This window comes from Megalops cyprinoides, chromosome 17 (genome assembly GCF_013368585.1).
Source record: "Megalops cyprinoides isolate fMegCyp1 chromosome 17, fMegCyp1.pri, whole genome shotgun sequence".
Taxonomy (NCBI): Eukaryota; Metazoa; Chordata; class Actinopteri; order Elopiformes; family Megalopidae; genus Megalops; species Megalops cyprinoides.
This window is the reverse complement of record NC_050599.1, coordinates 5,200,673-5,222,759: the sequence shown is the minus strand read 5'-3', so window position 1 is coordinate 5,222,759 and position 22,087 is coordinate 5,200,673. Positions and strand designations below refer to the sequence as shown.

At 42.7% G+C, this 22,087-nt stretch overlaps 1 protein-coding gene across 2 annotated transcripts in view; it reads left to right on the top strand.

The window, feature by feature from the left end:
* map3k5 (mitogen-activated protein kinase kinase kinase 5) overlaps positions 1–22,087 on the top strand; it is a 48,670-nt gene that overhangs the window by 1,507 nt on the left and 25,076 nt on the right. For both annotated transcript variants that reach the window (XM_036549464.1, XM_036549463.1), the window contains exons 2-6: positions 11,143–11,282; positions 13,234–13,257; positions 16,459–16,652; positions 19,365–19,533; positions 20,682–20,788. In XM_036549464.1, coding sequence (XP_036405357.1) covers positions 11,143–11,282; positions 13,234–13,257; positions 16,459–16,652; positions 19,365–19,533; positions 20,682–20,788 — 634 coding nt within the window. The remainder of the gene's footprint in view (positions 1–11,142; positions 11,283–13,233; positions 13,258–16,458; positions 16,653–19,364; positions 19,534–20,681; positions 20,789–22,087) is intronic.

Sequence of the window (22,087 nt, the reverse complement as noted above, 5' to 3'; positions counted from 1 at the left end):
CGAGGCTCGTATCAGTTTCTGAAGCGTGGTTTCTAGTCCAGTGCCCTTTGAATAATGGATAAGTGAGGATCAGGTTCATATAATGTCAATGATACCCTATTATCTCATCTTTAACTAAGTGTATTCAGATTAAGCAAACACGTATGTTCTCCACTACATTGATAATTCCAATTTTTTTGCATTATCCAGTGGCTATGTATTGGTATTTCAAATGACCGCTCGAGTACTACAGCCTACATGTTAATTTAGATGCATTTAGTCATAAGTGTTGCTCCTTATTTACGGGAGTGTGTAGCAGTCCTAAATAAAAGACAGAAAAAAAATTAAACGAAACAGACAACTCCCACAATAGCATTGTGGCAGCCTGTGTTCTTGTGTATGTCATATTACGCATTTTTAGTCCTCTGGTATCATTAACTTCAACAATTTTATGCAGAGAAACATATTCAAGTGTGGTGGGAAAGCCAAATTATGTAGGTGAAAGGAGAAAGTCAACGTTTCAGAGCTGGGGGGTATGTTGTTGGTTGTCATAACATAATTGGTTGTGTCAACAGAATGTTTTTTGGCAGTTTTCCACAGGACCTCTGTGTTGTTTTCACATAATTTATACTGGAGCTGGGGGAAACTTCTGCACATAAGTTCAAATGCAGACAAGCTTTACTGGAAGGACTTGAGTTTTCCAGTGTAGCCATTTTTTTCCATTGAGTGTAATAAAGAGACATTCCACATATGGAACACAAATGAAGAGAAATAGCAGCTTTACATGAACTTAACTGTAAACAAAGGAAGCCCACTCCCTACTGGAAAACCTTGCGTAACCTTATCTCTGTCCCCCACTGTACTTACCCATTCATCCCTTTGAATGCAGAACCAGTGGAACGGCAACTGAAGGAACATGTTGCAACGAACAAGTGTTCTCGCCGCGAAGGCACAGACAGGTGAAAGCACCTGGTCACGGCTGGGTAGACTTACTTAGTTCATCACGTTTTCTGATTGGTCTTGGGTCCACGCTGCATTGTCTGATTCCATCCATGTCAGGGCATTTAATACCAGTTGGATTGTAGGGCCTGGATCAAAATTGGATGAAGGGAAAGGGCCTCATCCAGAGCTGAACGTCAAGAGGGACCTCCGTTCTGTGTGGGCAGTGCACATGTAGATTAATGGCCCCCATTGTGTGCGTGTTAGTGGATCTGTCACTCCTTTGGCATGCCATTTTTTTTGCCATCATGGTTAATAATTACATTTAAGATCTATTTAATTTGGGTGGAGAGAAACAAAGGAAGCATTAGAGTAATCACCTTCACCCTGCTTCCAGCTTCCAAAGCCTAGCCCGAGGTTGAGGACACAGGGTACCATGGTTCGACTGTGTTCCGCCAGTCCAGGATACTGCAGCAACATACCTGCCAGATGTCAGATAAGATGAGGCATGGTGCACACTTGCAGAAATAGCAATGAGGAGGCAGCGTGTGTCTATTGAACTCCCTGCTTAAAAAGGCAGGCACAAAATCAACTCCAAAATACTCACAGCTCCCAAACCGAAATTATGCTGCTGACCCAGTATTGAAAAATGCCAGTGTGTGGGAAAAGCTTTGTGCCATGTGCCAGGAGCATATTTTAATTCTGTTGTATGTGAGACCGGGGAATAGATGACTTCTTAATATCTAAAAAGCACCATTATTTGCTTATTAATGGCTTTTGTTGACTGCAGTATCTCATCTGACCATACATTATCCGAGGGAAGCAACCGCCCCACGCACTACAGAAACACAAATGCACTGTTGCTATGCACTGACTTTGCGCTGTTCAGCTGTATGACTCAGTCGCTGATTGGCAATGGAGGTTAGCCCGTGTCTGCTGGTATAACGGAGGCTGTTTGTGCCGAATCTCCATTACTCTGCTGAAGAAATCAGTGCCGAGGGATGGCACCTTGGTACCTGCATGCTGGCGTACACCACTCAGCATTAATCTCTGGGTTTGTGTGTTAAGGCTTGCAGAAAATAATGATGACTGGCACGTAGAAGCAACGCTCGGTGCATTATCAGTCATCTCCACATGACCTAGTAGCCCAGTGTTTAATTCCTCACAGTGCGTTTACTCGGCCAGTTTCCACTTTGCGAAGGCACCATGACTAAGGCGGGAGGGATCCTGAACCTACAGCTGCCTCGCGTGCTCAGATCTGACATAGTAGGAGACCAACCCGATTCACCCGGGTGGAATCAAGGAAACCGGCAAAAACGGAAAGTAGACGGGGTCTATTTCAGTTCGTTCTCTCAGGAAGACAGTGTGAGTCAGTCTTATTTAAAGCCCAGCCGTCATCCTCGAACCCCCTCGTTCCCCGCCGTTGCCTTCCATCCCCGGTCGGGGCCCAAACGGAGGAAAAGAAGCTTCGCTCTGCGTCCCCGGAGGCCCTCGGAGCAGGAAAAGGCAGCGTTGAGTATGATGTCATCTGGAAACACTGGCCGCTAAACCGCATTTTAATTGCAAAAATGAAGAGCGACCAACAGGCTCACATGATGGCACGAAGCGGTTAAAGCCGTCAGAAATGCCAGGGGCAAAATAAAGCCTGTTTGTTGTTTGGTGAAGGGTCGACCTTGCTAACTTTTCTTTTGAACGGTTAAAAATAGATTTTAAAAGCATAAATAGACCAGCATTACAGAGATGAACACTGCAGGCATAATGCGCTGGTATGGAGCATGCCAAATGGAGGTGGCCCCTTCTGAGAACGCTTCGGACTGAGCGGGGATTCCAATGCAGGCGCACACACGCAATGTCATTTTGCCCTGCATTGGCCTGTCTTTGTCCTTATTGGACCCCTGCTAAGTTGTTTATCTGTGTTTACACGGGTGTCCCATTTGGGACGGAGAGCTTGACGTCAAGGAGAATTGGGCTGTGGTTCACACACAGCTCAGGAGGAGGAGGAGTTGTCTTTGTGACACAGAAACAAAGTAAGCTAAGCAACAAGTGTCCGTCAGAAAAAAAAAGTCAGTTATCACTGGTTGAGGTATGCTGTTACTGCTTCAGCTGTTTACATTTTTCAGAGCGTACGGCATGGCATTTAGTCACTTTGGCAGCAGTACCCATCTCTCCTGTTATGTGGCCCAGTGGGAAATTATTTTGGATCAATCACTCAGTGATGGCATGATTTGCCAGCCATCATACACTGGCAAAGCCTTAGTCACACACTGAATATATTCACAAAGAAGGAAGCCTGACCCTCACTTCAAGAGTTGTGATCACTTTTTTTTTAAATATTTATACACACTGACAATTTACCCCTCATACCTTCCATTTTAAAGCTTTAAATGCATACAAGTGACTCATTACTATGAGTTCATGCTCTTTGTAAAACATATTCCCATATGATAGTAAAGATGTATCCTCAAAATTAGGATTCCCTTGATTCTTTAAGTCCGTAAACTGTCTGTCACAAGTACACAAGATTTTATAATCTGACCAAGGTATTTGCTTATAATCTGACCAAAATGATTGATTCTAGCTTTGTAGCTGTATGACACAATGTAAAAACTTTGTCTGGAAGTAATGAGCAATGAACTTGATGCATATTTGAAATGGTAATACTGTGCTTTATATTTCAGTGATATCAGGAATGTTACTGATAAGAATGAACTGCATGTATTCACCAAAAACACTGGGACAGAATCATTTATTATGCTAATGCTGTCTAAATATTTCATTTGAACGAGTCAAGCAAAAAACAACATAAGAATTGACATTATTCAACTACAACAATTACTTGGAGTCACAACACAATAGAATACACAGTGAATTTCAATGGGGCGTAATAAGAAAAATGGGTACTGTGAATCTTGTGGGAGTAACTGTAACACCTATCTTGTAAAATATTTAGAGAAAAAAAGTTCAGCTTTTTAGTTACTCCGCCTTAGTTCCTCGATGCCAGTTGACATTGCAAGAGCATGATCACTGCCTTCTTGACTCTTGCAACAGTCTTCTGAAGAGGTGGAGAGAGCATATGGGGATATTCCATAGTCTCCACTTCCTCTTCCTAAAGGCAAGGAGTGCATCACGGAGAACAAAAGAGGCAGGAAACGTAGGAACCAGAGAAGTCAAGCCTGTGTTCAGAGCCATGGCTTTATAAAGTGGGCAATATCTCACGAAATAACTGAAATTATTTTGATTTAAACTGTACAATAATGTACATACAGTACCTATGTATGTTGTGCATGATCAGTTTCTCAGTTCTGGGCATGAGAATAAGGTCATTTGTGATAAGAGAAGGATCTTGTGCATGCGTAATTAGTCATCACTAGAAGCATGTCGAAACCATCACTTTACTACACAAACTACATTACTCGTCTGGGTGTTTTTACACGCATCCGGCTATCTGTGAGTTATCAGTGTGGGCTCTTTTGAGGGTCATAGAAGGTAGATCTTTGAATTATCTTTCAAGAATACACTGGAACGTGTTTAGCTTTCATTTCAAATCTGTGTAAAATATGTCAACTGTTGCTATCGGGCAAAAATCGGAACATCTAGTGCAAGTTCAGACAATCGCTAACTTCATGTAAAATTCCTATGTTTGTATAAGCCACTGGCAAGTTCACATTCTTTCCTGCATGTTTCATATTGAGCATGTCGCTTACAGTCTGTAATGGTTTAGTGTGAATAGAAACGACCAAAATAAAGCATTCTGCCAGACAGTTCTGGCACCAGAGACAGAGTTGTCCCATTCTGTGTAATTTTTTTTTTTTTTTTTTTGGAAACTTGCATTGTCTCCTTTCGGTGTATCACATTCAGTTCTAAAAATAAAGTACTATTTTGGGAAGGTCATGTAAACCACTGAATGCTAATTGTTAACTGTAATGCATAGTTTTGTGTAAGGGCGTATTTGTAGCACTAAGCTGACAAACCTTGTCCCGGTGCTTTTTGAATGTTGCCCAAGACTGGGTTTACAAAACAATTCAGGGCCTAAGTGGAGCAGTTGAACATCTGAGTTGTTCAAGTAGTTATGCAAACAAAGTTTTGTCCAAAACAAGCAAGCAAGTACAGTATGCTTAATTGACTTCTTGGAAACCCAGGCAGGCATTGCTGTGAAATTAATTGCATGCTCTTCTCTCTCTTTTGTGGCTTCTTTCTTTGTTTTGGTCATTCTTTCAGATCTCTGGTGAAGTAGTAATACCCATATATGTTTATCCACATTATTCATTCAAAAGAAATTGATTTGCATTTGAGAAGGTGCGGTTTTAGATGCTGCATACATGTTGCCCTTGCTGTCTGCACTGTTTTTCCCTCTTTTCCTCAGCCAGTGTAATGCTGGAAGGCTCCACCCCACAAGTTTATGACATATAAACTTGGAAAACAGTCAGAGACTATATTTTCATGACCTCACTGCGACAGCTTCTGTACAAACATGCAGTAAAAACTGAAAACATGTCCATGTGCTGACTTCTCAGTGCGCATCTTTCTTTACTGTGAGAACAGTTTGGACTGTTTCAGAATTATTGTATATATAGTGGATAGTATAGTCTATAGATCTGAAATGTACTATAGAAAATGCTGTGTATAAATCCATTGGTAGAGAAGCGTGCTCACTCGGCGAGGAATGTTTCTGGAACTGTGTCACTTTTTTTGGAAATTTGGCAGTGGCCGGGCATATTTCTGTGTGCTGTGCGTCACTTCATTGCCCCGTACCAGACACACAAACTCTCTCGCGTCCTCATGGAAAACTGCAGCCGGACACGTCCCTTCCATAAAGGGGCTCATTCTGTCCGTCTGGGGAGAGAGAGCTCCTGGGAAAGCCACTGGCGCTGCCCTTCCGAAATTCCTCGCATTCCTCTGTGATTACGGGAAAGTGTGCACACGTCTGAGTAATGTCTTTACACACAGCCTCATCGCCTTATATCCACGCAATTACATTTTCCTCTCCCTGCAGTGCGACTTCTAAGAAGAGGCAGTAATTCTTCATAGTGCCATGCACAATGTTTTACTGAGATGTGATGAGCACTTTAAGTTGCAGTCATCCGTAATGAGTTTTGAGTGTTACATAGCATTCTCCTTTTCTTCTGTATTACATTCTGTAATATATTCTGTAATATTCTGTAATATGTGCCATAGTCATATCGGTGTAGATTGTAAAGATGAGCCATAAAAGAAATATGATTATTCATTTTTATTGCCGTTTATAGAGTTGGCAGCAGCAGAAGGCTACTGCAGTCATTTCCGTCTGTGTTAATATCATCGGTCGTACAAGCATCCTGTGGAATCCGCAAAACTGAAACCTCCCCACCTGCCGTTGGCAGGCTTTGACTTGAGTAAATTAAGAAATTGCACGCGTTCACGGTACAGAGACTTGTGTCGTTGAGGTTTTGCTGATGTTGCAGAAAGGAAACCTCAATATCCCATGCCTGAAAATGAAAGCACAATGTTTCACATTCTATGCGCACAAGAAGAGGACATAAGGAGGTTATGGATTTGATCAAAGTGTCTGATTAGGGCCCCCAGAATATTGAACACAGGAGATCAGATTTTCATCAATGAAAGGCAACCAAAAAAACCTTAGATTCAGACCATGTCCTGTTAGCGTAATGAGGGCTCTCCCTGCTCTTGTCTTGAGTTGATTGCATCTCACTTCCCTCAAAGAGATGTCTATGCATTATAAGAGCTGTGGTCAGTGTACTGAAAGGAAGGGACCCAGTAATGATCTAGGCTCTTCAGGCTGTGTGCTGCCCCCCCCCCCCAACTCCACTCCCGTCTCTGAATCACCCACAGAATAGTGCTGGGTGATGGTAACGCTGAACTCAGTGGGAATACTCAGTTTCAGCCTTTGTTTTAAATAGCATTTAAAAAATCAGTCAGGGTTGTTTTTCAGAGATATTTCTGGCAGTTGGGGAAAAAACAGAAAGTGTGTAGCATAGTGGTGAGGGGCAGGACTCGTAACCAAAAGGTTGGGGCACAGCTTCTGTACCCTTGGGTAAGCTACTTGACCCACAGTTGCTTCAGTATATATCCAGCTGTATGAATGGATCACATGTAAAAATTATAACATGTAAGTCACTCTGGATAAGATCGTCTGCTAAACGACAATAATGTAACGTGATGTAATCAGAATGCTTCCATCTTTGTCGATCAAATTAAAAGAAACAGCTTTGTCCAGAGCTCAGCAAGGGCCTGAGTTGTTCATTCTGACCCACAGTGTTGTCATCTCTGCAAGCGGTCATTGTGCTCACGATCATCTGGCAATGACAGTGCAGGAAATGGTTAATGTAGGTCATCACACTGACAACAACAGGGTCCTCTTCAGCACTCCTGCACAAGTACTCTGAACGTCAATGCCGCTGCTTCTGTATGTAACAGCGAGTGTATCTTTAAGGCCATAAACCTGTATTACGTGTGTGTTTTGGTAGGTGGACAATGGTCTCTCTCTCTCTCTGTGACTCATCGGGCAATCAAACCGAATTTCTTATCTTGCGTGTACAAGCAGAGGAATTGAGGACTTGCAAAACTTCAGTCCTTGAGCTGCCGAGGACACATACAATTTAAAGGACATCTCTGTCTGCCCTCAGCATGGTCAGGATGTGAAAGAATTGAATGTGTTCTATCCTTGCACATTGTATGCCAGTAGAAAAGAAAGATGAACGAAAAGTTCTGCCAGTAAAACTGAGTGACCATTCAAACTCTCAAGCACTTTGCCCATCAGAAGCTTCAACATGGGTCTTGCTTGTTTTTTTGGGTTTTTTTGCAGATGAATTATGTTTATATGTCCCCATTTAATTTTTCCCAACCTCATTAATGTCAATATCTTTGGAAAGCCTTGCACGTGTCCATTTTAAACAAACTCCTTGAGCTTTTTTTCCACAGTGTAGTGACACAGGCTCCACGGGACATTTCCGGTAAATTGAACTGGACTGAAGTAGTCCTTTCCAACCACAGGTGTGGTAATAACGGACTTCACTTTGCGTGTCTTATGAACCGCACGGTGTTTAACCAGCAGCGGTGTCTGCCTTGATTGCTCATGGTTTGAGATGAATTTAAATGGCTGAAATCTTTTTACTGCTTTCCTGTCGCTAGCGTGCGTTTGTCGGCCGTTAGGTGTCTGTCCCCCTTCTATTGGTCTGTGGAAGCTGTTGTGAGGGAGAGGCACGCACAACATCTGGTAAAGTGCCAGAATTAAATATAACAGGTTTATTGTGGGGTGAGCAGCACAGCAAAGCCAGACCCACAGAAATCAAAAAGCAGCTTCACGTGAAACCTTTTTTAATGTTTTTTTTTTTAATTTTTTACTTATGATTCAGTCACTCTGTGAAGTGTGTTTATGTCCCCGTAGCACCACACGTGGCCAGGGAGTTAGCTGCAGGTAGCTGCTTTGCTAAGGGGAGATTGTGTTAGCATGTCGCACGGCCATCAGCACAGAGCGATGCTGAAGTGTTCATCCCACGACTAGTCAGTGTGAGGATGTGTCGGTGCCGTCTGGTTAGTCGCTTAGTTTCCTTTGCTAACATGTGGCTCTAGATGCTTAGCATGGCTAGTCAAAGAAGCTGTAGCTCTGTATTAATGTCGCCTTTCTCCTTATATGTAATTTTATGCGTATAACATTTTAGCATTTTCCACCTTGATGTCAACATTATAGGAAATTGCTGTAATAAGGCAACAAAGAACAAGAAAATTGGCAATGCGTTGCAGAAGTATTTAAAAAAAAAAAAAAGGTTCCGTACCATGAATAGTGTGCACTCAAAGCTTTATGTGGCAGTGTCAGACAACGCCCAATTTCTGACAGACTCAAGCCCTCGGCAAATGCGGATTCATCATGGTGGATCCATTTAAGGGGGTCAGTATTGCCCTGTTTGGCTCTGAGGTTCGAATGGTGTGCACCTGCTCTTCGAGGACGAGAAAGTGGAACAGAAGGCGTTCACAGTGGGGACAGCACGGCAGTGTGAAAATTTCAGGTGTAGCCCGTCAGCTCAATAATTTCGTGTCATTCGCCTCCGCTCCGCCTCGGCATCTCTCACAATCCCTCCGGGGAGGAAGGGAAATTGGCAAGCCCTGCCTCGTGAAAAGCACCCTTAAGCCCCACCAGAAGAAACCACATCCTGGTGGCATTTACATGTGCTGAAGGGGCGGGACCGCCCGGCACTCCGGGGCTGGCCCTCCAACAGCCCGACTTTCAGAAGGCGTAGATCTCGCCCAGGTCAGCCAGCTGCCGCAGGTCACCGCGGTAACAGCCGGAGGGAGGCCTTATCTCTTCCGATGGTTGTTCCTGGTTGCATGTGCAGATTTCGGCTTTTGACCTCCGTCCAAAGTCGCGGGGCTCCCCGAAACAGCACCCCCATTGACAGCGCTTGAGGTGCAGTTCTGCAGGCAGCCAGTTGATCGGGCTGGTAGGCTGCTGACACTCTCTGCACTCTCTGTTTTGTTTGTTGAAATCGAACCAGAGAGGAAATCTTGGCAGTGCATGATGAGGTGGGGTCTGACGAGGTGTTATCTATCATTGCAAACCCACAGCACAAAGACAGTTTCGCTTTTGCTGATATCAGTCTGTGGGTCTAGCAAAAGTTCAGTGTGCTTTGTAGACTCCTCCTCCTGTAAGTGAAGCCTATAGTGTGCTGAATATAACTATTGAATTGAATTCACAAATCCTGAAATGCATGGTGTTCTTAATTTAATTATTGAGATCCTTCACGAATCCCGCTTTTTCACATTTACAATAATGGTGTGAATAGTTGCTCATGAAAGTCTGAGAGACACACCACTTGCGAGTTACTTAAATTCATGTTTGGGACAGCAGCTGCAGAAGTTGTGCTGCATTTTACCAAACGCTATTTCCGGCTAATTCTATATTTGCATATGGTCTTTTTTTTTAAAGTGATACAGTGACTTTTATCGCATGCATCATCATATTCCATTTTGCAAGAATGTGGGTATGAAGTGATCAGAGTAAAAGCTTAAGTGAGCAGCACGTGTTGACCTTTAATCACTCAGTCATTTCATCCGGGAGTTAAGTCATTTAATCAAGTAATCAATAATTTAATCAATTAACCAGTCAATGAGTAATGTTCTGTTTAGTTAAGCACACTTCACAGTGATATTGTGTTACAGTGCCACACGACACAGAGAAGCTTTGTTGCATCGCAAAATTTTGTGTTGTTGCAAATATGCCTTAAATTAATCTGTTTAAAAATAAAGAAAATATTTCTTGTCACTCGTTGTTTCTGTGCAGAGGACAAAGTGTTGTCAGAACAGTAGCATATTTTGTTTAGTAATATCTATTCAGGCAATCACATCCAGAGCAAAAAGGTTAATATGGCCTAGTGGTGTGCACTTGGTCTGCTTAGGGCACTATGAACCAAATCTATTTTATTATTTGCACTGTCTGAACCTAGATTTTGGGCAGACCCTGAGCTTTTACATGCTTTGAGGGCTCTGAATGCAAAACAGCATACAATCATTCACTGTGAAAGTAACTAGCTAGCAAAGCGGTGAGGCACTGTATTACTGGTAACTTCTTCAGAAACTAGTGGCAAGCAAAAGCACCCACTTTTGAATGTAGACTGCAGCATTGGAGGTATGTGTTTGATGATGTCATGCCTGTGGTGCAAACCTCAAATTCAGTATCTTTTGTTGTTACTAGCGTAGCGTAAGATCAACATGTTTTGCAACTGTGTAATTGACATTTCGACATAAAATGTCACGCACTATTCTCTCAGTGTCTGTTCATGAGGCTGCTACCTCTCAGAGAGGTTCATTCCAAACATCTGTCTCCTTATCAGCTGCAGACATGAATAGAATATTGACCACAGCATTTGTTTAAACTGCTAATTTGGAATATTCATGTGCCTCAGGGTGCTGTTTTTTGTCAGACATTTTCTACATTTTTTAACATGACTGAGGAAGATGGCAGCCTTTCCCTGCTGCTACGTCTTAGAGAGTGAGACTACACGTGGTTACGTTTGCAGTTCATCCCAAGCACCTGTCTTCTTATGAACTGCAAACACGAATAGAATACTGAACACGGTGTGTAAAATGTGTAAAAGGAAATATTCATGTGGGCGAGGGTGCGGTTTTTTGTCAAAAATTTTCTACCTTTTTTAACATGCCAAAGAAAGATGGCTGTCTGCCCTGCTGTCCCCGTTTTGAGGCTGATGGGTGTCCCTCTGTCCCTGCTCGCAGACATCGCCGTTGTGGAGATGACAGACGCGTTTCGCCAGCCCTCCCTCTTCTACCACCTGGGCGTGAGGGAGAGCTTCAGCATGGCCAACAACATCATCCTCTACTGCGACTCCAACTCTGACTCCCTGCAGTCTCTACAGGCAAGACCTTTCCCTCCGCACCCACAACAAGACGTGTGGCTCTTGCTTTCCGTTGTACATCACCAGTCAAAAGTCTGGACACACCTGATTAAGATAGTGGGAAACGTGCGTTCAAAGGCATTTTGATCCAAAGGCTTATGCTTAAATGCTTGAAATGTGTTTCTCAGACAAATGTAAATAATGAAGTTGATGCCTATGTATAAATTCCTTCCCCAAAAAAATTACTTTTAAAAAATATATTTTTTGCCTACTTTGAAGAATCTAAAATATAAGAGAGTTTTGATTTGTTTAACACGTTTTTGGCCACTGCACAATTCCATTTGTGTTATTTCATAGTTTTGATGTCTTTACTATTATTCTAAAATGTCAAAAATAGTCAAAAATAAAGAAAAACCCATCTATGAGTAGGTGTGCCCAAACTTTTCACTGGCACTGTATAACATGGGTTAATTGTTATCTCTGTAACGCTATTCGCCAGGTTGTGTTCATGGTTATTGGACGGGTTGTACCTGTAATTATGTTCTCACACTGCATGCAGTCCAACACGGCAGCGAGTGAGTGAGTCTGCTCATACTGTCATCCCACCATGTCACAAACCTACATGTTTGCATTAGTGCTACAGCATTTGTTCAGGTGCAAAACATGCTGAATTCAAGGCCTGTTAAAAGAAATAGGGCTGTTTACCTCTCCTCAGTCCTTCAGAATCAATCCGAACTGAACTGGAGACCGGGGGAATTCTCACATACTGACTCTCTGACTCACAGCCTGGAGACAGAGAGGGAGTTCAGAATGCCTCGGACTGTCAGTATTGATACAGCTTAATCCTCCTATGATCCTGCAGGCGCGGCCATGTGAAAGGTGTAGCATTTGCCTCGTGCTGTTTTTCAAAGTTAGTGACGTGCCTGGAAATGCCAGGGGAATCCCCCCCCCCAGTGCCGGACCAACCCGTGCAGACTACTGAACAGCGGTAGCTGCAAGGGACAGTGAGGAACACGCACACACAGACACACTCACACACACAGACACACACACGTACACACACACGCAAGTGCACGCACACGTACACACGTACAGTCACACACACACACACGCACACGCACACGCACACGCACACACGCACTCTGTCAATCAAACCATCTACAATACCAAGCATTGTTGTCCGTCTTTGTCCGTCACAGCAGACACAGGTCCCTCTGATCAGCTGAAGAGGTTATGTCTGTACTGTCGCTGAGAGATGATATCACAAACAAGCCATTGCTGATAAAACATGGTTTGGGCTTTCCTCCAAGTCGACCATTACACTTGGACAGTTACTAAACCACAAAGACCCTTATGTTCATTGTAGCGCGTCCATCTGTGGGCCAACCAGGAAGTGAGTGTTGAATTGTGCCTTTTCACAGGACGTTAATCCATGTACGCGACATGTGTGTTTTCCTGAGATGGAATGATTGTTTTCTATTACCTGTTTAACAGTGTTGTTCTACTAGGTGTGCTCCAACAAAAATATTATTCTTCTTATCTAGATAAACTTTGACCTCCATGAGGTTTGCGCCACTGTTGCAAAAAGGCCTCCTTTTCTGTGCTTCTTTCATTCACAGATTACTATCAGGCCACCGTCAGACAGACTTTGGTTTCTTTCTAGTTTCAGTGACTGCTGTACTAACTTTGATGTATGTGGACAGCTCTGTCAGGAATAATCTTTTAATAAACAGACTGAGCCGGTTGTGTGTTCAGACAGAGCTTTATTTGCTTATATTTAAATGTTGGAGGAAGTCTCCATCCAGTTAATATCCTGTTCCCTAACGGTCTAAATTTTATTGAAATGTTCAAACTAAACTTGAACACAGAGACATGTTGAAAGTCTCCCAAATAAATATATAAGTTTTGGTGTGAAAATCTGAAGTGGAGCAACCTAAATTACTTGTTTAATTTAATTTTTTTTCTCTTTTAGGAGATCATTTGTCAGAAGAACACTGTAAGTACACATTACCACATTTATTACTGTACAGCTATGCTCTAGAGGATTATAACCCATCCTTCTCCTTTTGAATTTACACTTACTGTGGTTGTATGTGAATGAAATGACACTACACCATGCTACATTCCTGCTCCAGGTTCTCCGAATGGGATCTCAAGCCCCTACTCTCTATCCAGTCACATAGACAGCCTAACATCACTGAGAATTTTACATCTAATCTAAAGCGCCTCTATTTATTAATTTTTTTTTCCTTACTGTAGTACCTCTCCTTCTGCAGCATATCATATTGCATTCCACACAATCTATTATATGTAGACAACTTCTGTATGCTTGTATTTGTATATAGTTGTATAACAGTTGGGTTGCTGTCAGTCAGGAGAATGGGGGAGGGGGAGGGGGGGCGGGATTTGACTTCCTGCCACTGCTGCTGCGGACACAGCGTTGGCCTGAGCACCGTCTGTCTGCCCCTGTGACAGACGGGTTAGGTGGGGAGGCACCAGGGCCACCTGGTGCACATTCACAGACTTGCTCTCTCTCTCTCTCTCTCTCCCCTCCCCCCCCCAAAATCATCAGAATGAAAAAAAAACACTCGGCAGCATCCGACAGACATGTTAACGACATCCTCAACTGCTGCCGGCTGCCGAAAGTGCACAAATCTCAGACCGGTCGGCCCAAACAAACTGTTTGCTCTGGCTGCAAAGAAGGTGGAGCAAATTTACAGAGAACCCGGCGAAGGGTGTGCATTTCTTGGGGATTAAAATGTGAGAAAAGGAGGACAAGTTTAACGGCATTAGAAATTCCAGAGATGGGAAGCCCTTTGCATGTGACCGCGGCTCTCTGTGTCCCTGTAATGACTGCGTGCGCGAGGGGTGGTAGCCGCAGCAGATGGGAGCGGGGTTACCTCACAGCCAAAGGCTTAACTGGACTAAGTGGCTTTGTGAAGTGGAATAAGGTGGCTTTGTGCGGCGAGATACAGGCCGTTCTGTGCCCGGCCAGATCATGTGAGGAGAGGCGTCGAGTGCAGAGAAAAGCGTGCTGCTCTGAGATTTCTGCTGGAGGCAGCTCGTCTCTCTCACTCCCTGCTCAACGTCCTCACGTTGCGTGGCCAAATCAGCGATCAGAATAAATAAACTCAGGAGGCTTAACCGTTTGATAGACTGAGAAATCAATGCTGGAAGCTTTTTTAAAGTGTAGCACAGCTGCATAGCTTCGGTCATGAAGTATAGTCAGTGTTGCCAGTGTTGAGTGTTTGCTTTGCGTGGATTATAGATATATGCACAGTAAATAGCACACATCAGCTGTTTCTCTCTTTGGGCTAGAAGTTCTGACGTTATGCAGTCTGCATGTTCACTTCCTCTTCTTACTGTTTTACAGCAACTGGAAATGCACATTGGAAGTGTAGTTAATTAGAGCAGCCAGTGCTTTGGAGATACTGTATGTTCTGTGGCATTAGCAAATAATGCTCTTTGTTAGTGTTATTGATGGGCTTAAAGCAAACATTTAGGCATGTGCCATTTTGTTTTATCTGGAAAGGAAGAGGTGGAGAGTGTCCGTGACAAATTCAGAGGAGTTCAAACACAGCATCCTGAGTTTGATCTCAAGGTAGATTCAAACCCTACCAACTGTTGAATGCAGAATGGCAACCGCAAAGAGTGCTTTGGTAAATGCTGTAGGTAAAGACCCGACGGCCTTTGTTCTTGAAAAGCGTGAACGTATAGGAGGATCCCTTTGAGGTCACCGAGTGGCTTTCAGGTCAGGTCTCTCAGAGGACCTCTGACGCCATTGGGCAGGTCAGATCCTGTCCTGCTCTCCACCTTAATTATTGTAACTGCAGTATCCCAACATTGTCTTTTCTTTAATCTGCCCCTTACAGTCATTGCTTTAGGGAAGTTCCATTACCTAATAACTAATGAGACCGTGTTGGAAAGGTTTTTCAGGTAAAGGACAAGAATTGCATGGCACCAGTACAATGAGAGTGTGTCTTTAATTTTTTTTTTTTGTTATTTCGAAGTGCTGATATGTGATCTGGGTGAGCATGAATAGCATGCAGAGGATAAAAATAGATGTGCATTTTGTAACTTGTGCATGCAAGTGACTGTCACAGGGTTATTTTTGAAAAACCTGTCCATGATGTCATCAGTACTGTGTAATATGAGGAAACCATTCATCTGGAAGGTTACAGGGGTGTTTTTTTTCCCTCATTGGGCATGTGATCTGCCTGTAAGTGAAACAAAGAGGTTAGAATAGGGTCTGCAAATCGCAGGATGCAGGTGGTCAAAACAGCCATTTGTTTTCAGACTGGCGTTTTTGGCTGTTGAAGAGGCAGGGTTTTAGAGAACTGCAGATGTTCATTGAAGAAGAAAAAAAAACTATGACTATTGAACTCAAAAGAAAAAAAATGTCTGTTATAGCGTAGATTTATTGTGTAACAGATCCTTCCTGCTATACGTCTCGCCACAAATGGCACATGCAAACAAAACCTGACACGAGGCTAAAGACTTATTTTGAATTGATTATCATCAGTCGAATGGTGTAAGGCCAGTTCTGCCCCTAGGGTATCATTAAGAGATCAGTGAAACAGTGCAGGCTGTTCTGATGGGTGTGTTTACCCTCTGGGCCCCAGGGCCCTGCCCTTTTGTTGCATGCTAGTGGAGAGTGTGGAGCCCGCCGTTGTTATTTTAGCAGAATGTGTCGCTACAATGGCCTGTGATGTTGGGATGTGTGAAAAGGAATGTGATGGGGTTTAGCGGCTGCATTTGGTCACAGGTATTGATTCCCCGCCCCCTACCCCCCTCACCCCCTCATTCACTAAGGTTTCTTTTCCTGCAAGGTCTGCATTTTGTTCTGAAAGTGAATTGTTTTGTTTCAGCACATCTGTCATTGTGTTGATGCCTGAAAGCACATTAAAATCAGAATAAGGGTCTAATTCCTCCCCTAGTGATTTTCCTACTTTCATTACAGTTTATAAGGAACAGACATAAGGAACTAATTACATAAGGATACATACATTACTACATAAGGAAGTAACTTTAGTGAACTAGGGACTTGTTTCTGTCTGTTTTTTAATTTAAATCCATGATTTAAATCATGGTAAATCTGGGTTATAGAATCACAGCATGGCCAGGCCACCCATGAGCCCTTTTATGCCGTTCGGTTAGCTAAATTTTAGTGAAGCTCACTCGCCTGATGTCTCTCCAGACGTGCACAGGGAACTACACCTTCATCCCCTACATGGTGACGCCCCACAACAAGGTGTACTGCTGTGAGAGCAGCCTGATGAAGGGGCTGACCGAGCTGATGCAGCCCAGCTTCGAGATGCTGCTGGGCCCCATCTGCCTGCCGCTGGTGGACCGCTTCGTCCAGCTGCTCAAGGTGCCACAGGTCAACTCCTGGTGAGTGCTGCGGTGAACTGGGTGATTTTTTTTTTTTTTTTTTACCAATGATTCTGTATGTGGGGCTGCAGTGTAGCATAATTGTTAAGGAGCAGGACTTGGTTGCTGGTTCGATTCCATCCTGGAGCACTGCTGCTGTACCCTTGGGCAAGGTACCTAATCCACAATTGCCTCAGTAAATATTCAGCTGTATAAATGCATAACATGTAAATAAAATTGTAACCTATGTAAGTCGCTCTGTATAAGAGCGTCTGCTAAATGTCAGTAATGTAATGTCCCAATTCAAGTTACAGATCTTTCTGTGAGTATTTTTCCTTTAACACCTTAAACCAGCTGAGTCAGGTTGTTCTTCTCTGGTGTGTTAAAATGTGACGTGACTCACCAGAGTTGTATTGGGTGATTTTTTTTTTACTAATGATTCTGTATGTCCCATTCAAGTTAGAAATCTTGCTGTGAGTATTTTTCCTTTAACACCTTAACCCATTTGCATCAAGTTGTTCTTCCCTGGTGGGTAAAAATGTGACGTGACTCACCAGAGCTGACTAATGTTCTGCTTTATGAATGACCAATATGGCTACTAATTTGAAAAGAAATTAGACAATGATGTTTCAATAGAAAGTCCAAAGAAAGTGTCAGCAGGAAGTCCATGATAGACTGCATTTGGCCCCCAGGACTGTAACTGTGCCACTCTGAAAAATCGAATATATACCTGTGCTGACTTAATTAACATTTTTATATGTATTGTTAAATGTAAATTAAATCTCTAAATTTGGTGCCACCAAAATACACTTTTCTATGAAGCTGGTTAAATCAAGTAAATGTTCATTACAATTGAAAAAAATTTTTTTGAAAAATTTAATACCATTTAGCTTATAAACCTGTGACAGCACTTCACTGACACTTGCCACAGTCAGAACAGATGGATTAAATGATAAGTCATATACCTGCAGTCTCTAAGCCTCAATCCTTGTGAGGATATGTGTTTTTGTTTACAATATAATAAAAATAGGTAGTAGTATGCTAGCTAGCCACAAATATTTTTACTGTAGTATTTTAATATGTATATATTTTTGCTAAGCTATATGTTCTTATTAACATATAGCACACTATTAAAACTTTCTGGAAAAATTCTTCCCCTAGTGCTGAGTACATGTGCTAAATTTTGCCCATTTCCGCCATAGCTGTGTGGTGCACAGCAGAATGGATGATTTCAAATCTGGCCTGCTGTCGTTGTATAGCAGCTTGTGTTCCTCATGAAACGTTAATTAGGCGACTTTATGTGTTTGTGCGTTTTTTTTATTATTTGTCTCTGTCTTTGTTTTTCATTTTTAGCCTCTTAAATTATACATTTTTGAGTTGTGGTGAAGACATATTTTTATACACTGGACATCCTGTGACTAATATTTTGTTCCTGTTCATTGCTTATTAAATGCTTTTAAGTGCGTATTGGATCTTGTTTTTGTCTTTTTAAATATTGTCTGTAATTGCTCGTAGATGAAATTGTTCTTTGGCGTGTTCTTTTTAAATCCCGAAATGTACTGAATTGCTGTCTGATTTATTTATTCTCCATGTTCACCATGTTCTTTAGCTGTTCTTTCAAATGTAATTTTATGTTCCAAAATATGGTAGTTGTTATTGTAATTACCACATGCATTGGGGGTTGGACTGGAAAAAGTCAAATTCTGTTATAAATGGTGTTCTAAATCACCTCACTATTCTTGTGAAATATGCATGTTCTCCAGCATAACACCACCCAACAAAATCCAATCTGTGGCTTGGATTCCCCATATACAAAAGAAGACATATTTATAATACATTTTTGGCAAGATATTTTTTAGCTCAATAAGTGTATTTAAGATGTGTAAATTATTGCCGTTTGGTACATTGCAATATATTTCTGGTTTGGCGTTCTATATTTGAATTGTACTTGTCATATTTTCTTGGGCCAAACAGCATATTTCTCAATATATTGCAATACGTTTCAATTTCATATGGGTCCATTCAGTCTGTATTAGCTAGATGAAGCCTGGACTACCATGCCTTAAGCAGCACTGAATCACTTCTAAGAAATGTGAGTCACAACTGAAAATTTGGGTGAATTTGCCCTTTTGGCTGAATTCTGTGGTTCTTGGAACCCTGCTGCAAAGAGGTAGCGTGAGAGTAATGATTACAGTATGTTGCTGCTGTTTCAGTGCAGAGGTATCACAGTGTTCAGACCACTCAAGTAGTCATTCAGAAACAAGTGTTCCAAGCCATTCACATGGCATTTCATATTCATATTCTGAATACAGATTTAAATACACATTTTCATCATTTTGGCAGAAGCTCTCATCAAGTGACTTGCAGAGTGTGAGTACAGAATGCATCCAATTATGTGACATAATAAGGTGTATGAACAGGACACTGTTAACTGTGATCGAACATGTGGTTCAAAAGATTCACATGTTCATCAAAGTTTGCTACTTATGTCAGTGTAAAATTTTTCAAGTTTAGCAATGTTTCAGAGATTCTTTATGCCAGCTTGTAAAGGGAATTCCGTAGCCGTGTGAATTTAAAATGAACAATGGACATTGACTCTGTCCACACGTATTTCCTCTCTGGCCGGGCTACAAAGCTTTATTTGAGGTTATCGGTCCTTCCTCGGGAAGATAAGGAGCTACAATGTAACAGCTTTGACATTGTTCAGCTGACTCACCCCGTTTCCCTCTCCAGCCAGTACTTTCGCGAGACCATGCTGAACGAGATTCGGAAAGCCAGGGAGCTGTACACGGGGGTGGAGCTAGCGGCGGAGCTGGGCCGGATCCAGCAGCGATTGGACAACGTGGAGTGTCTGTCAGCCGACATCGTCATCAACCTGCTTTTGTCCTACAGGGATATCCAGGTATGCTGCACGGTCCAGCTGTCTCTCTCTGTTTTATTTAGATAATATATGGGCGGCAGTGTAGCACAATGGTTAACGAGCAGGACTCGTAACCGAAAGGTTGCCGGTTCGATCCCCACTGGGACACTGCTGCTGTACCCTTGGGCAAGGTACTTAAACCACAATTGCCTCAGCTGTATAAATGGATAACATTGTAAAGAACTGTAACCTATGTAAGTTGCTGTGGATAAAAGCGTCTGCCAAATGAATAAATGTAAATATTTCATTAGCTTTCATTCATATTCAGCATCACAGGGGGTTGTTTGACTTTTTAGTATGTTGGTGCTTGATAGTAAAAGGTTTTCAGAGAGCAACTACAATAATATTTGTGGATTTATTATTTGTTTTCAGGCACCTTTATCCCGGACAGAATAAAAGGATTATGATTTTAAATTTGATATATTCTGTTACAAAGTTAAAGTGCTGGAACTAGAGCAGTTAAGGTAAAGTGCCTTACCTCAAGGGCATGACACGCAAAGCAACAGCCCTGAGGGTCTGAGTTCAGTGCCCACCACATGCTGTCGTTACGCAGTCTGCAAAACCCAAGATCATGATCTTCGATCGATCATTTCCTTTTTAATTTCCGTTCTCCCCCGTTGCCGCAGCGTCGGGTCCTCAGTGCCAGCTGGACCGAGTAGGCAGTGTTTCCAGGCCTCCCATAGTCTGTTACTGTTTCTCAGAGGGGAGTCTGGCTCAACAGTATTAATTTTTAAAAGTGTTATCCCTCATGTCAACTGCTAATCTTAGCAGGACCATCGCAGTGTGCTCATGGGAGTCGGTTGCCATGATTGAGGGTTCATGTGTCCATGCCACACCCACCTCAGTCCCTCCCTCTCCCACTTATCCCTTATCCTCATGAATAAATAATCATTTTCAGGGGGGCGGGCTGAATTATTCAACGCATTTTGTATAAATTTGTCATTGAACAAAAAATTGTGACGTAAGCGGGGAACTTTCCATTTTTAATGGGGCTTGATATGAATGATTGTGTGCATCCCTGAAAGGCTTATGAGATGAAGTTCTTCATATAACGTTATCCTCACTGTGCCCAGATTGCAACTCAAAACCGCTTCTGTTTCCGTTCTGGGTCTGTCGTTCCTGCTCGGAAGGACTATGAGTCCATCGTGAAGCTGGTGGAGACTCTGGAGAAGCTTCCGACATTCGATCCCTTCGCGCACCCCCACGTCAAATTCCACTACGCCTTCGCTCTGAATCGGTAAGATCTGCACCCGGTCCGTTTGCATCTGCTAAGGCATGTGCAGAGCACGTGTCATGGCTATGCCACAATTATGGAGTGAAGCCACAGTAGCGGCCGTGAGGTTTCCAGCACTTGTTTTTTTTACATACCATTTCCCACCTCTGTACACTTGCACAAGCTCTGTGGGTGACTGACTCAAGCAGTTGTAAACCAATACGCCCTTTATGTCTGGTCCCTCAGTGGTGGAACGAACTCCCCACAGGGGTCAGGACAGCGGAATCACTGGCAATCTTCTGACGCAGACTCACCTCTTCAGACACAGTTCCACCTCAATCCCCACCCCCTTATTCCTGCTGCTTGCATACCTTGCTGTTTAATTTACATGTAGTATAGCATTGTGTTTTGAATTCTGTGATCTAGTGACTGTATGGCAGCTTGTGCACTTGGCTTCCCTTAGTTTCTAGGCTGTTCAGTCAGGTTAGCACAAGTTATCTTGTGGTAGGCCTTGAATGGTGTTGTGCTCACACTCATTGGTCCGGGAGTGTTGTTAGCCTGGTCTGACACCGTGGCTCATTCAGCTTAAATGGATACACTTCTGTTCTCTTGTGCTGGAAGTCCCTCTGGATAATGAATGAATGAATGAATGAATGGATTTAATGTAATGTAATGTAACATGTAGGCTTTTTGGGAAAAACGGAGTGAGAAACATTTTATTACATTCTTACGCTTGAGGAAAGTGTGAAGGGATTCAGGGCTGAAATGATTTTGTGAAAGTTTCAAAGGAAAATTCAAGGTGTTTAAATGGTACTTGTACATTACTGTGTGCTTCTGAGGCCAATGCTCCCTGTTAAACACAAAGCTGGTGACCTTGGAGTTGAATCTGAAAATCTGGGATGACTCAGCACTCTTCTATTTTAAATTTGAAGGTTGGAATGTTTGCATCATAAAAAATAATCTCAGACATTCTGAAATTCCTTTAATTATTGCTTAATAATTAAAAGGCCTTCATTAAAGTTGTATGTGATCATTTGGCTCAGACAGTATTTTTTAAAAACAACATCAACAGGGGTCTAAATTCATTGCCTGCCGTGGGGCTGCTACTTATGCTGCTGACTGCATGACTAATTTTGCTTAGTCATGTGCTTTGCTCAATCCAGCCATGATTTTAAATTCAGTCTCGAGTGAGAGCTAGCAGTGCTTTTGTTTGGCTTCCCTGAGTGAGTCACTGAAGACAGAGAGATTTTTTGGGCTCCTGCTCCCTTTGAATGGAGTCTCAAGAGCTTCCATGGAAACGGAGGAGTTGCCGTTTTTACGGGC